The 12,986-nt window shown below is 42.1% G+C and overlaps 1 protein-coding gene across 1 annotated transcript; it reads left to right on the top strand.

Moving 5' to 3' along the window:
- Nucleotides 1-315: 315 nt before the first annotated feature.
- On the top strand, nt 316-11,636 carry T265_07840 (hypothetical protein; the record flags this gene model as incomplete). Its single annotated transcript, XM_009173473.1, has 4 exons — nt 316-376; nt 2,563-2,811; nt 9,829-10,047; nt 11,359-11,636. 4 exons carry the CDS (start codon nt 316-318, stop codon nt 11,634-11,636), a joined length of 807 nt encoding a protein of 268 aa, XP_009171737.1.
- Nucleotides 11,637-12,986: the final 1,350 nt, after the last annotated feature.

Below are 12,986 nucleotides of genomic sequence, written 5' to 3'. Positions count from 1 at the left end.
GAGGCCATCAACACCTGCGCAAATTAGAGTTTCTGCCCTTCAGTGTTCTATTGATTCAAGGTAACCACTATACTTTTTTTTACAAGCGGTGACTTTTGAATCAAACGCAGCACTGAATCCAGTCTATCCAATTTGTCGAGGCCTAATATTTTCTCTAATCTGGAACAGTCGATTATTTCGATCAATTTTTATTAAAAAACAGTCAGGCGAAAGGATCGTTAGAATATTCCAGAAAGCAGGGCACAAACCAACGGAAGAAGGTCAGTATCAGCACCCTATATAACAAAGCCATACCCCCGCTACATTCATGTCACCATGAGAATTGCAGAAATTCTGTTTTGGATAACCTTGACTTTTATTGCAACCGTCCGACCACGTGAGTCAATGCCCGTGAAGCTCCGGCGAGATATTCATTAGGAAAACGTACAATTGTGTGCTTCTCCCTCTTTGTCATTCATGAACCTTGTCTACTGCAGAAACAGTTACGAAAACATTTTGCCACAGGTAACTATCTCTGTCAACTGAAAGCTATCACAGAAGAGTTCACGTAATCATCTCGAACAACCACGAAGCATTCTAAGACAGTTCTCGATCTTGTTGAGTGGTGCGTCCTTATCGAAATAGTACAACACTGTATATATAGGCCTAAATACACATTATGTTCTCTCTTCAACAGATCACCATTACCGATGAGACTTTGACAGCCATGTACATTGATTCTGATGCCTCTACACGCTTGTCAAGCGGTTTACTGCTTAGATCCACTCAACACTCCTCATATCAAATATCTGGATTTTTTCCAGATAAACCCTACAAAAAATGAACCCACTCCACCCAAAAAAGAGGATATGAAATTTGTACTTTTAGTTTTTATTGAAGAGAGTGGAATTGGGCCGTCCTTAATAATTTGCATGAAAAGGTTCGTTTTCCGGTACCTTCACTTCCAATGAGCTCACACAAGTAGCTGTCCACTAAAGATCGGTGTGTCGCTTTGGCGTTGATTTTGCATCTTGTAGACGTGCCAAAGAGATTCGATGGTTTGTGTGTGAGCTCCAGTCGTTGGATCAACAAAGTTTAATTATAGTATATATATATATATATATAGTTCAATTATAGTATAATTAACCGTTTCATGAGTATAATTCATGTCAATCATCGTTTCACTTCCTTTTTATGATGCCCACGTATCGGAGTTGATGATTAAGTCGGGAGTGATGCAGGCCTGGATTGTGTCCATCAAAGTGCCTCACGGAAAGCTTTTGCTTAACAAAACCGTAAAAAACAAACCACCTCAAGCTGGCCGAAAAAATCAATCTACGCACTTAAACTCAAAATATCTCATAGCGCAGTGAACAAGTTTCTAAAGACATGTGATCAAATGCTGAAGGACATAATTTGGACGAAACCAGAAAAAACTGACGGTTGTTTATCATCAAATGCGGCGCAGGTTATTTACATGCAGACTGTACAGCGTGCAAGAGTGGTAGCTCTCGGTAACTCCGAGCCTCATTCCTGGAAGTTTCTCCAACCAAGTCTTAGCGCCCGCAGTTGAAGTAAACAGTCCGCACATTAACTGGGACTATTATAAATCTCCACCAAACCATATAGTGCCCGTTTACCAATCAAATACTTACTTCCAGAACACTGGAAGCGGAAATCCTGATGAAGTATTGTTACTCGATGATCTGTGACCAACTTGTGTCTTGTTGGGTTACGGGCTGTAGACCGAGCACTAGTTGAATGCTGTCACGTGAAGGGCTCGAGATATCTGGAATGTATTCTGCGATCTTTTGACAAAAGCAATGGTTCGTTCTGCCAACGACAGAGTCACCGCAACTGCAGATGAACCTTGAGAGGATGTAGGAGGCACTGCTGGTTTTGCCGAGCCCCTCGACTCATCATCCCAAGGTCGAATTGATACCGCAACCAGATTTTCCCGGATTATGAGCTACTTATTAAGACCTGTGCTTAGAAATTGGATCATTTAGGCTGAAAAAAATGAAGAAAAACAAAAAATTACCCGCTTTTATTGAAATTTCGCAACCACTTCATTTCACTTTTTTTATTAGCCGTGCACAGTGATACCCATACAGGTAGAAAATGCTTGCGGCATTGAAGACGTATGAACCATAATTGATTCGTCTAGTTCTGGTAACCGAATAGTACAAAGACAATGGTTACCGTGTTTGTGTGTGTGTGTGTGTTACAACCCAGCTCACTTCTCATCCTGTCAATGTTTTAATGCTCTCAACTTGTTACCCTGGCGGTTTTCAAACTGCGGATTTTGGATCACCAAGGTCACCCGTACTAAATGGCTCAAGTAACAAAAATCTATACAAATTTATGACTAGTTTTTGAGGTCGTGAGTTTTAGCTCATGTACGAAGTAACTATGTCGCTAACCAGAAGTTGGAATGTTTACAAAATCAGCGGACAATGGGAAACCAGAAAATAAGTGCCGTATTCTCAGATATCGATCTACCCAAACCGTTTTGATTCCACAACTAACATTGCTTCGTCGTACATCACCACATTTCTTGAGACAGTTCGTCTTTGTCTTCAGAGGCTAAGTACTACCCTGTTGGCAAATTCACTGAAGTGGATGACGAAGAATTTGTGAATATAGATGAGTATGATGTAGAAATCGATGAAGATGATTTGAATCTGGATGACGATGAAGAGTTCCCCTTTATCGAACATGCCAACGACGATCTGGATGAAGAAACTGAGGATGGCGACGTGGACAGTTATGAGGCAGTTACTCCAGTTACGCCCGTAATAGAGGACAGAACTAATCCCAGGAGTTCGAACCGTAAGTTGGTGCTGATAAAATTACATGTAACATAAGTTACTTTGCATTACATAATGGGCAAACAGAGCTGAAATTTAGTGATGAAGGCGGTGCTAACGATCCAGGTCTATCGGCAATGAAAAGCCTCTAAAAATATTTTACAGTTTTTTCCTGGTAAAACGCTTAGAGCAGTACGATAGTTATTCGGGCCGTTAATCATAAAACTGTGGTGTAAGCAACATTCTCTTAAGGGCAGTAGTCTTAGTTGAGCTTAGTGCGTTGACACGCAAGACAAAGTGACTGAGGGGAACATTCTAAGTTGTCTATATATGTGTGCAGTTTCACCCGAAAATAACTGAAGGTCCCAACAAAGTTGCTGGTTTCCCAAATATTACCAAACCCCTGAGGTTATATTTATATCCGAAATGTATGGTTCTATCCGGCCCCTAAAAAGCCCTCTGATATGAAAAAATCTGTAAGGAAAGCAAAGCTATCCTCATTTGCTATAAACTCATTTTACGCCTGTCGAATCAACTGATATTACTCAAACTCTATATCCGAGTCTGCTAAAAATGGAAAGAGATTGAAAGATATTTGCTGGTATATGAAGGTAAAAATTGATTCTGCCTATCCTTTACATATGTGTGCAAAGAACAGTTTCTACGCACATATCAAAGCATGTGTTTTTGTGTTTGTTCGCATTCCAAGAACATGGTTCACTCAATGTGCTCATTACTCTGTCCACACCAGATATTTTCCTCACTAGCAGCTCTTCTTGACGCGCAAATGCATCAGGCGGTCGAAGATGAAGGCCTAGAAAACTGTCTTCATCACTCTCGGTTTTCATAATTTAGAAGTCTTCAGAACAATTAGGAGCTCCAACGAGCTCCAACAAACTTTGACTTGCGGTGACCTCCTCAGCAACACATACCCTAATGGTTTCACTCATGGGAATCTCCAAATTGTTTTCGCAAGACACAGCACCGGCATGGAGCACACTGTAATGAGTTTCGTAATTCAAAACAGTCAGCCACAGATGTTGGTTGTCTACGAACTTTCTGAGTGAGGCCTAGCTGAGTGACAAGGACATCCAGAAGCAGTTGTGCATAGACTGTCGCGCTCAGGCTAAAACAAATCATCGTCTTTTATCGCATTGTGTACCATCATCACGGTTATTCTGGCATCTTGACCGTTTTCAGGGTAGTTAACTGTGCATCAGAAAAGAGGATTATTTCTGGAAGTAGTGAAATGAACTGTGATCAGCACACGTCTTGCTGGGTTTCGGTTCATAGACCGACCACTAACTGAATTTTGTCACTGGAAGCGCACCAGATATCTGGAAGATCTTCGAAAAAGTCAGCGATCTATTTTGCCTGTTTTAGCTTCGCCACGCAGTTCGTTAGAAACTACTCGTGACCACATTAAAACAGCAAAACATTAAAAATTCATTGAAAAACAAAAACAGCGGAGCAGCGGGCAAATCAGTCACCAAAATGGTGCATTGATTTTGTAACAGCTAATGGAATAACTAGATTTATTTGAATAATTGCATACTGCCAGCAGTTTAATTTAGAAAGTTTAACGTCTTTACTTCCTAAGTTCCTCCTGTCATACATCAGTGGAATAAACAGAATTCACGAAATTGAAATAAAAAACTATATAACTGCATCAACAGGCAGTCAGCTGTCAGCTTTCTAACTACTATATTTAGGAAGGCGCTGATGTTTTGCCGATCGTCCCGAGAGGTTTGCAATCTCCTCAGCATTAATTAAGCTGCTACAAATGCTGGCTTCCGGGTGGATCGAGGGGTGCATTTTCAGGACTCTTGTGGTGATTAAGGTCTGTTGTTTTATATTCTTTGACGAGTGGCTACCGTGCATTCAATTCTACTTATCTAATAACACAAAGATATTTGGCAAGTGCGTGCTTTCAGTAACTTTTGCTCCCTTCAATGTTTAGGTGTACTTCTCGATAGCTTCTTTTGAGAAGCGTGTAGCCCAATGTAACCGCTTAGAACGCCTAAAGTGTTTGGACTCAATCAGCCACACTTGAAAATGAGTCTAAAAACGGCTTCATTTAAGTTCCTTTTATCATTTGGAAGGTGATGTATGGGTGTGGAGGCACTTGTTAACCAATTACTCCACTTCGAACGTTCACTTTCGTTTATGGTTTTTGTTGAGAAATCCATTTACTCTGAAGTAGGACTAATAGAAGCATAGCTCACCTCGGTTGTCTTTGTCCTACCAATCTATAGTAATCTCCCCCAAAGATGTTCAAAGTAAGTGAATTTGGGTGTATTCATTTCAGTCTACTGAGTTCTGACATCTGACTTTCACTATTCTCATAATCTTTCCAAAATAACACTGGAATAATTAATCACAAGAATGTCAAATTTGATTGCAAAGTTTACTGAGTACGCATCAGAAGCGGGATCATTTACTGGTTAGAGCGCAAATTTACTGAACGGGAGGTCCGTGGTTCGAACCCGAACTCTGCCTCTCAACTTTCCCTGTCTAGGCTTAGGCAACCTGGCAGTATCTCAGCCCTCGTGCTTCCCTCGTGTGGCGTGGCAGCTAGGCACTAAAAAGGGGGTTTACAGTTGAGTATGCATCAGACGCAATACGGGAATACAGTGGGCCCAAAAAAATGCCGGCCAATTCTATGTGCGTTTGCTCGAGATGAGCATTCAGTAAAGGCGTTTTATTTAGTTCTCATTTTGGAGTCACCTGTTCAAGTTTATGTCCACGGGTGCGGAACACAGTGGATGACTTCAGCTCGATTGACGTAAATGAAATATGCGGTCTCTAAAGAACTGTGTAATGAGGGTGCTCAATCTGTTAAATTGACAAATGATTTTTTACACCAGCTTTTTTATCCGTTGCCATTAGAATGACTGTAAGGTGATTCTTGGCCACCAAAAGCAAGTCAACCATCATTTCCTAAATCCCTGCTTTGCTCCTTAGAAAACCAGAGACACAGGAATGACAGGGTGGGCCCGATGGATTTCAAATGTGGGCTTTCGTGGTATACTGTACCGAAACTATTTGGAATCAACATACGATTGATGTTGGCCGAACCGATGATGGTTTATCACCTCCTGGATTCCCATAACTTCATCTAAGCTCATCTGTTTTTACAAGGAAGTAAAAGGATGACGAATAGTTTACCTTATTGACTGCTTCTCTTTTAGCGAACTTCACTTCAGTTTGAGCATTTCCAACCGAAACCGGAAGTGTAGATTAATTTTACCGTTTTCGTTGCTGTTCTCGCTCCTGAAAGTGAGAATTTTCACACGAATGAAATCGGGCCATTTACTGATGAATAGGAAAGAAAAGGTTTGAAGGTGTTGATAAAGTCTGATACCTAGACCAAAGCAGCAGTATTACACAGGCTAGTTTTTTTATATTACGGCTACACGACTTTCGTACCTGTTAATCCCAATCGGGTATCTGATCAGTGTCATAAAAACTGCAGTGGAAAATGTTCTATTTTAAGGGTTTTTGATTAGAGAAGATACCTTTTCGACGTCATCCGCCCTTGAGTTACCACTTTAGTGAACCAGCTGACAGCGTTAACTTGGTCTCTTCTGGGAAGGTTTGTTAATCCAAAACGCCAAAGTGTTTCGAGAGAAATTTGCACCTTGCCGATGGTCTGTCACGCTGTCGTTTTTTTAAAAAGATGTTACCAAACCAGTGGATTCAGCAACACACCCCCAGTTTGAGAAGCAACACCATGATTGCCTGTGTGAATATGTTTGTGAGTTTAGGGGATGTTTGGATATTACTTGTTTAAGCAGACTCCGACCGTTTCTGTGTGACACAAATTGGTATTAATGCCAGATGTGTAACAAAAATAATTTAGCTTACGCCAACTACACATTTTTAGCAGTTTAGGAGATGCTTCAGCGATAGCTCAGAGCCCAACTAACGATCGTGTTTGGTTCTTCTAACAACGCCTGACGAGTCAGTTTAGACGTAATATACTACTCATAGGTTTGTTAAAACCTCTTCAGCAGGACTTCGCCCTTCTTGGGGTTCATCAGACAGACTCAGTTCCCCAATTTTCGTAAACCTCATGTTNCCTTCTTGGGTTCATCAGACAGACTCAGTTCCCCAATTTTCGTAAACCTCATGTTGTATTGAACCCAAATCGCACGAAATAGGCGATATACACCTATTTGGTTTTGACGGGAGACTCACCTGGAACCCAACTGAAACTCTCGTTTATGACGTTTTTAAGCAACTGAATATGCTGCGTCAGGTCGCCTCATGTATCTGTTAGTACGATATTTTGGATATTGCGATACATGCATAGACGAAATACACCACTGTATTGCGATACATGCATAGACAAAATACACCACTCATTAGGTTGATTAATACTCTCCGACAGCCCACGATCGGTTCCTCATTAGGTTGATGAATACTCTCCGACAGCCCACGATCGGTTCCGCCCCTCTTGGGGCTCATAACCTTGTTCAGCCGTCGCCTCACATGTTTCAAAAAATACTAACAGTTTAAAACAACCGAGGTCCTTTCAAGCCAAACAGATTTGGGATTCTAAGAATCTAATAAAGCCTCATGCTTGTGCATGCAACCACCCAAAACAGTTTTGGTAGGCACAGCACAACAGGACACTGAAAGGAATACGAATGAAAGGAGCTTTCTGCTGCGGAGTTATTTATTAAGAAATGCCAACTGAACAGCTATAAACTATTGGACAGGGAAGCAAAACTCTCATATGCACCTTATTTACAAAACACACCTTCTCTTGAGCGCGTCTTCTTGAACTTTCCTGAATATGCATTGACCGTTGCTCAAATCCAAGCAAATGCTACAAAGCTACTCACAAATTCCGTAACAGATCTCACTTTTGAAGAGACGCAAAGCGGATTTACGAGAAGACATGCTACTCGCATACCCTCCAATTAGTAGTATCACGGTTACACTAAGACATGCGGACCATAGGAACAATTACCAATGCCATGAGTTCGTATACCAATTCAGAGTGCATCAAGAATATGTCAAGGATTTTTCAGACATAATCGTCAATTAACTTAGTTTTATGGATGACCGTGTTGATGACTCTCTGCCACGAACTGAATGTATAGGAATCGGGTGCAACTATTTGGCACTCTGGACGAGTTTACGTTTGTATTCTACAGACGCAAACAGAGTATTATAGGTCAAAAAGTTTGATTTCCTTGTGTACGAGATCCAAAAAGTGCTTTGCAGGTTACTTAAATCTGTGTTAGTCGTACGAATTCCAAAACCTGGCGTAAAACGCGTTACCTTTCTCAGGGGGAGAACAAAAACTCAAGTCCTCCTTATGTTTTCATCAATATACCTCGATAAATCTCCAAGGTTTTCTTGGAGCGTTTGCTGCAAAAATCGGTTTATTAGCATAAAAATGCAAAACAGTAGCAGTTTATTTTGATAGGAGAGTTTCTTAGCATAGCAAAGCACAAAAGCCCAAATCTGTCAATGATTGATCAAACCTAGCTAAATCACTAAGTGTTTAGCCCATTTTCCATGTATCCAGTACATAAGTGATTCAGTCATTCTTGATAAAATCATCAAAGCCGGAAAATACTTTGAGAACTGGTGAAATTCAAACTATGGTGGTGCCATTTCTGCTTTACCAAAAATCACATCTCCAAGAAATCTTTTAGCAATTCCATTTTGGCGCAACGTAACTCAGTTGTGCTGCTGTTCGAAGTTAAAAAACCAAGAGCGAGATGATGCCACTGATTCTATGAAATGAAATTTTTGAATAGTACTCTGGTGCCACACCCTCGTGAATATCCACAGTGATTTTTTTGTTTAAATTAACGGGAACTGACCAAAACCGGTATACCTTCTATCAGGGCATTGCGTATTTCAAATTTTATAAATAGCTCGCCATCTTGCAAGAACTTTTGTTATCTAAAGAGAATGACCATTGATTTCTGACGAACAACATCAAAGCGTTTGTTTTCAACATAGAGATAATTTGGTAACTAAAGGGTCTGAAATGTATATAATTGTAAAATGAGAATGTTTCAATTAAGCACACATCGCTTTTTATTTCCACAAGAACAATTCTCACAGATCAGTGGGAAATTGTTTGAACCGGTTGAGGAAGGGCCGTTTCAGAATGACTTAGTAAACAATCAGTAGTTTTTAATAGGCAACGTTCCACTTTTGACACGAGAGCTTTATTGCGCGAAGTGAGCAGATAACTAAGGTGGTCAGGTCTTAAGGTAGACGGAGAACCAGTTCGTAAGATCTCTTCATATAAGCTCACTAGATCAGTGTTGGATATCAGTTAAAATGTCTTGTCGGCTAGTGTGGTTGCCTTAATCCTTCGGTTAATGGGTTGGGAGAGCTTCTTAAGCTTCCACATCAAGGTGCTTCCGTTAAAGGTTTACCTTGGGTGCGGCTGGCGGACGCCGTTGGTCTGTGTGGGCTTGTGAGTGCTGCGACAATTTAGTTGTGGGCAGTGGGAGGGAAGGAGGGTGAGACTAGGTGAAATTCGCATGTAAGCACATGTCAGCTCGGCTGATCCAAAACTGCTATCCATACACTTGCCAGTTCTACACCTTATAATCTATTTACACTGGGATGCTTGGTCATCTCCACCGCCTAGGCCATCAGTGTCTATGGCGTGGACCGTAATCGTCGTCTCGAAACCTCAAAATTTTCTGAATGTATTTTGTGTCCCGTTTTCAGTGCATGTTCCACCATCGCTAAGTCATTCAGTGACGCTCAGTATGCATCCACGTTTCTCGGCGGCCCGTTTATTTTCTTTACTGTGCTCTTCTATTCTGGTGTGAAGCTCCCTGGCCGTTTGCCTTATATAGTACTTAGTGAAGGCGTTACAGTTAGTTTTGTAGGCACAATTCCCTGTTTGTCGGGAGGCGATCCTTCAGTTGAACAATGTTCGGGAGGCGACCAGTTGAACAATGTGGAGCACAAAATGTTTCCCTTCGGGAAAGCTACTCTCATGTTACCCTTTGAATGACCACCGCTGTCTGTCGTTCATATGAAATAACAGCAGTCACAAATCACCCCGTGTTGGCTTTCGCCACCGGTACCAATAACCTCCGCAACCGACGCCTAATCACACCACCGCTGACTGGTGCACATTTGCGCGCGGCCTTGGTAGTGAGCTGCTTCCTCGGGGCCTTCCCATCAGTGCTCTTGCGGGCAGTTTGCTTGGTGCACGCCATGTATGTGAACAATTCGGAATATTCCTCGGCCACGGACTGTACTGACGGTACGTTACAAGACGCAAGCTTGCGGACATGCAGCTCACTCATGGCAGTGCTTGGCTGCTTGACTGCGCCATACCTTGTCACCAGTTTTCCCTGCTTTAGGTCAACCATGGAATCTGTGCTGTTGAGTGAATCAAACTAGCTGGATATCCACTAACCCGAAGTTTGTTCTTTATTTCAATTTGGGCAGCTGCCCGATCAGCTTCTTCTGTACGCAACTGTAAAAAAACTTTTTGACCTATTTATTGGCCTTTATTTGGTTGAGTCTTACTTTTCCCTTGGATTTGTTTGCTGTGAACAGATTGGCATTCAAGTAAGCTATGAAAAATTTCAGTTTTTTTTTATTACTTTCTGTGTAAAACCCACTTCTTTGGGGCAGTCAGATTACTCGGCCTGCTTACAGTAAGCAGCAGAAAATTCGGAGACCTAGCAGTGCTAATCCATTAAGTGTTGTTGCTGAAACTGATGATCAGCTGATCTTGTGACTCGTGACACCTGGAACCACGTGATCAGCTTCAGTGTTGTCAAAAGGCATAATGTGGCTACGCTTGAACGCATCCGATGACACTTCTTCATATAAGCTCACTAGATCAGTGTTGGATATCAGTTAAAATGTCTTGTCGGCTAGTGTGGTTGCCTTAATCCTTCGGTTAATGGGTTGGGAGAGCTTCTTAAGCTTCCACATCAAGGTGCTTCCGTTAAAGGTTTACCTTGGGTGCAGCTGGCGGACGCCGTTGGTCTGTGTGGGCTTGTGAGTGCCGCGACAATTTAGTTGTGGGCAGTGGGAGGGAAGGAGGGTGAGACTAGGTGAAATTCGCATGTAAGCACATGTCAGCTCGGCTGATCCAAAACTGCTATCCATACACTTGCCAGTTCTACACCTTATAATCTATTTACACTGGGATGCTTGGTCATCTCCACCGCCTAGGCCATCAGTGTCTATGGCGTGGACCGTAATCGTCGTCTCGAAACCTCAAAATTTTCTGAATGTATTTTGTGTCCCGTTTTCAGTGCATGTTCTACCATCGCTAAGTCTTTCAGTGACGCTCAGTATGCATCCACGTTACTCGACGGCCCGTTTATTTTCTTTAGTGTGCTCTTCTATTCTGGTGTGAAGCTCCCTGGCCGTTTGCCTTATATAGTACTTAGTGAAGGCGTTACAGTTAGTTTTGTAGGCACAATTCCCTGTTTGTCGGGAGGCGATCCTTCAGTTGAACAATGTTGAGCACAAAATGTCTCCCTTCGGGAAAGCTACTCTCATGTTAGCCTTTGAATGACCACCGCTGTCCCTGGTTCATATGAAATAACAGCAGTCACAAATCACCCCGTGTTGGCTTTCGCCACCGGTACCAATAACCTCCGCAACCGACGCCTAATCACACCACCGCTGACTGGTGCACATTTGCGCGCGGCCTTGGTCGTGAGCTGCTTCCTCGGGGCCTTCCCATCAGTGCTCTTGCGGGCAGTTTGCTTGGTGCATGCCATGTCTGTGAACAATTCGGAATATTCCTCGACCACGGACTCTACTGACGGTACGTTACAAGGCACAAGCTTGTGGACATGCAGCTCACTCATGGCAATGCTTGGATAATCTTCAAGCTTGACTGCGCCATACCACAAGCTTGCGGACATGCAGCTCACTCATGGCAGTGCTTGGCTGCTTGACTGCGCCATACCTTGTCACCAGTTTTCCCTGCTTTAGGTCAACCATGGAATCTGTGCTCTTGAGTGAATCAAACTAGCTGGATATCCACTAACCCGAAGTTTGTTCTTTATTTCAATTTGGGCAGCTGTCCGATCAGCTTCTTCTGTACGCAACTGTAAAAAAACTTTTTGACCTATTTATTGGCCTTTATTTGGTTGAGTCTTACTTTTCCCTTGGATTTGTTTGCTGTGAACAGATTGGCATTCAAGTAAGCTATGAAAAATTTCAGTTTTTTTTTATTACTTTCTGTGTAAAACCCACTTCTTTGGGGCAGTCAGATTACTCGGCCTGCTTACAGTAAGCAGCAGAAAATTCGGAGACCTAGCAGTGCTAATCCATTAAGTGTTGTTGCTGAAACTGATGATCAGCTGATCTTGTGACTCGTGACACCTGGAACCACGTGATCAGCTTCAGTGTTGTCAAAAGGCATAATGTGGCTACGCTTGAACGCGTCCGATGACACTCTAACCTTAGTATATTTTATTACAGGTCGAACGACATCTCATTTTTCTCAGGCAAATTGTCACTGTACTCCTACTTGATTGGTTCTCAGCCACATTGTTACTAAAATCCTCTGATAAAACACCGGCGTGAGTTTTCGGTACGCAATGAGACGTCAGATAACTTCGTGTGGATAAAACCAACAGGGTGCTGGCGTGAAAAGAACGACTAGAGAAGGACAAACCTCTAAAGATTTTAGCAAGGTCTCACATGCTTACGCAGTGACCGATCGCTTGCCAGTAGTGAAATCGGAAATAGATATCATGCGTTTCCCCATGAGTCGAAAATAGTGAGACGGTGAAAGCCGGTGAGATATCACATAAGTGTCTAAATGAATATAGTGCTTTAAAGTATTTATCAGTGAGTTCGTAGTAGAAGGCATTTATTTTGACTTAAAAAAGACTGTCGTTTGAAAAATATATCGATATTCTTAGAATGATCCATTTCTTCTAAGGATATTACCAGGGAAGCAATCCAATAAAAATTATCTTAACTGAATGCAGAAGTTACCATATCACCTTCACGTACAACTCAAAAATACGTGTTTTCTTCGAGTAACTGAACTATGATGCTTCATTCTTTCCACAATTGTGAACGCTTTTATCATCTGTGGCACTTGTAAACAGTTTAACTGAATGGAAAACAACCGTACAGCTCCTTCCAGCGTTTTTTAAAATTTATGTTGACTTTCCCTGGCGGAAAACATTTCACAAACGAGGCCATATCTCGGAGGGA

Source organism: Opisthorchis viverrini, assembly GCF_000715545.1.
Source record: "Opisthorchis viverrini unplaced genomic scaffold opera_v5_187, whole genome shotgun sequence".
Classification (NCBI taxonomy): Eukaryota; Metazoa; Platyhelminthes; class Trematoda; order Opisthorchiida; family Opisthorchiidae; genus Opisthorchis; species Opisthorchis viverrini.
The sequence above is the reverse complement of the archived record's forward strand: the minus strand, read 5'-3'. Positions and strand labels throughout refer to the sequence as shown.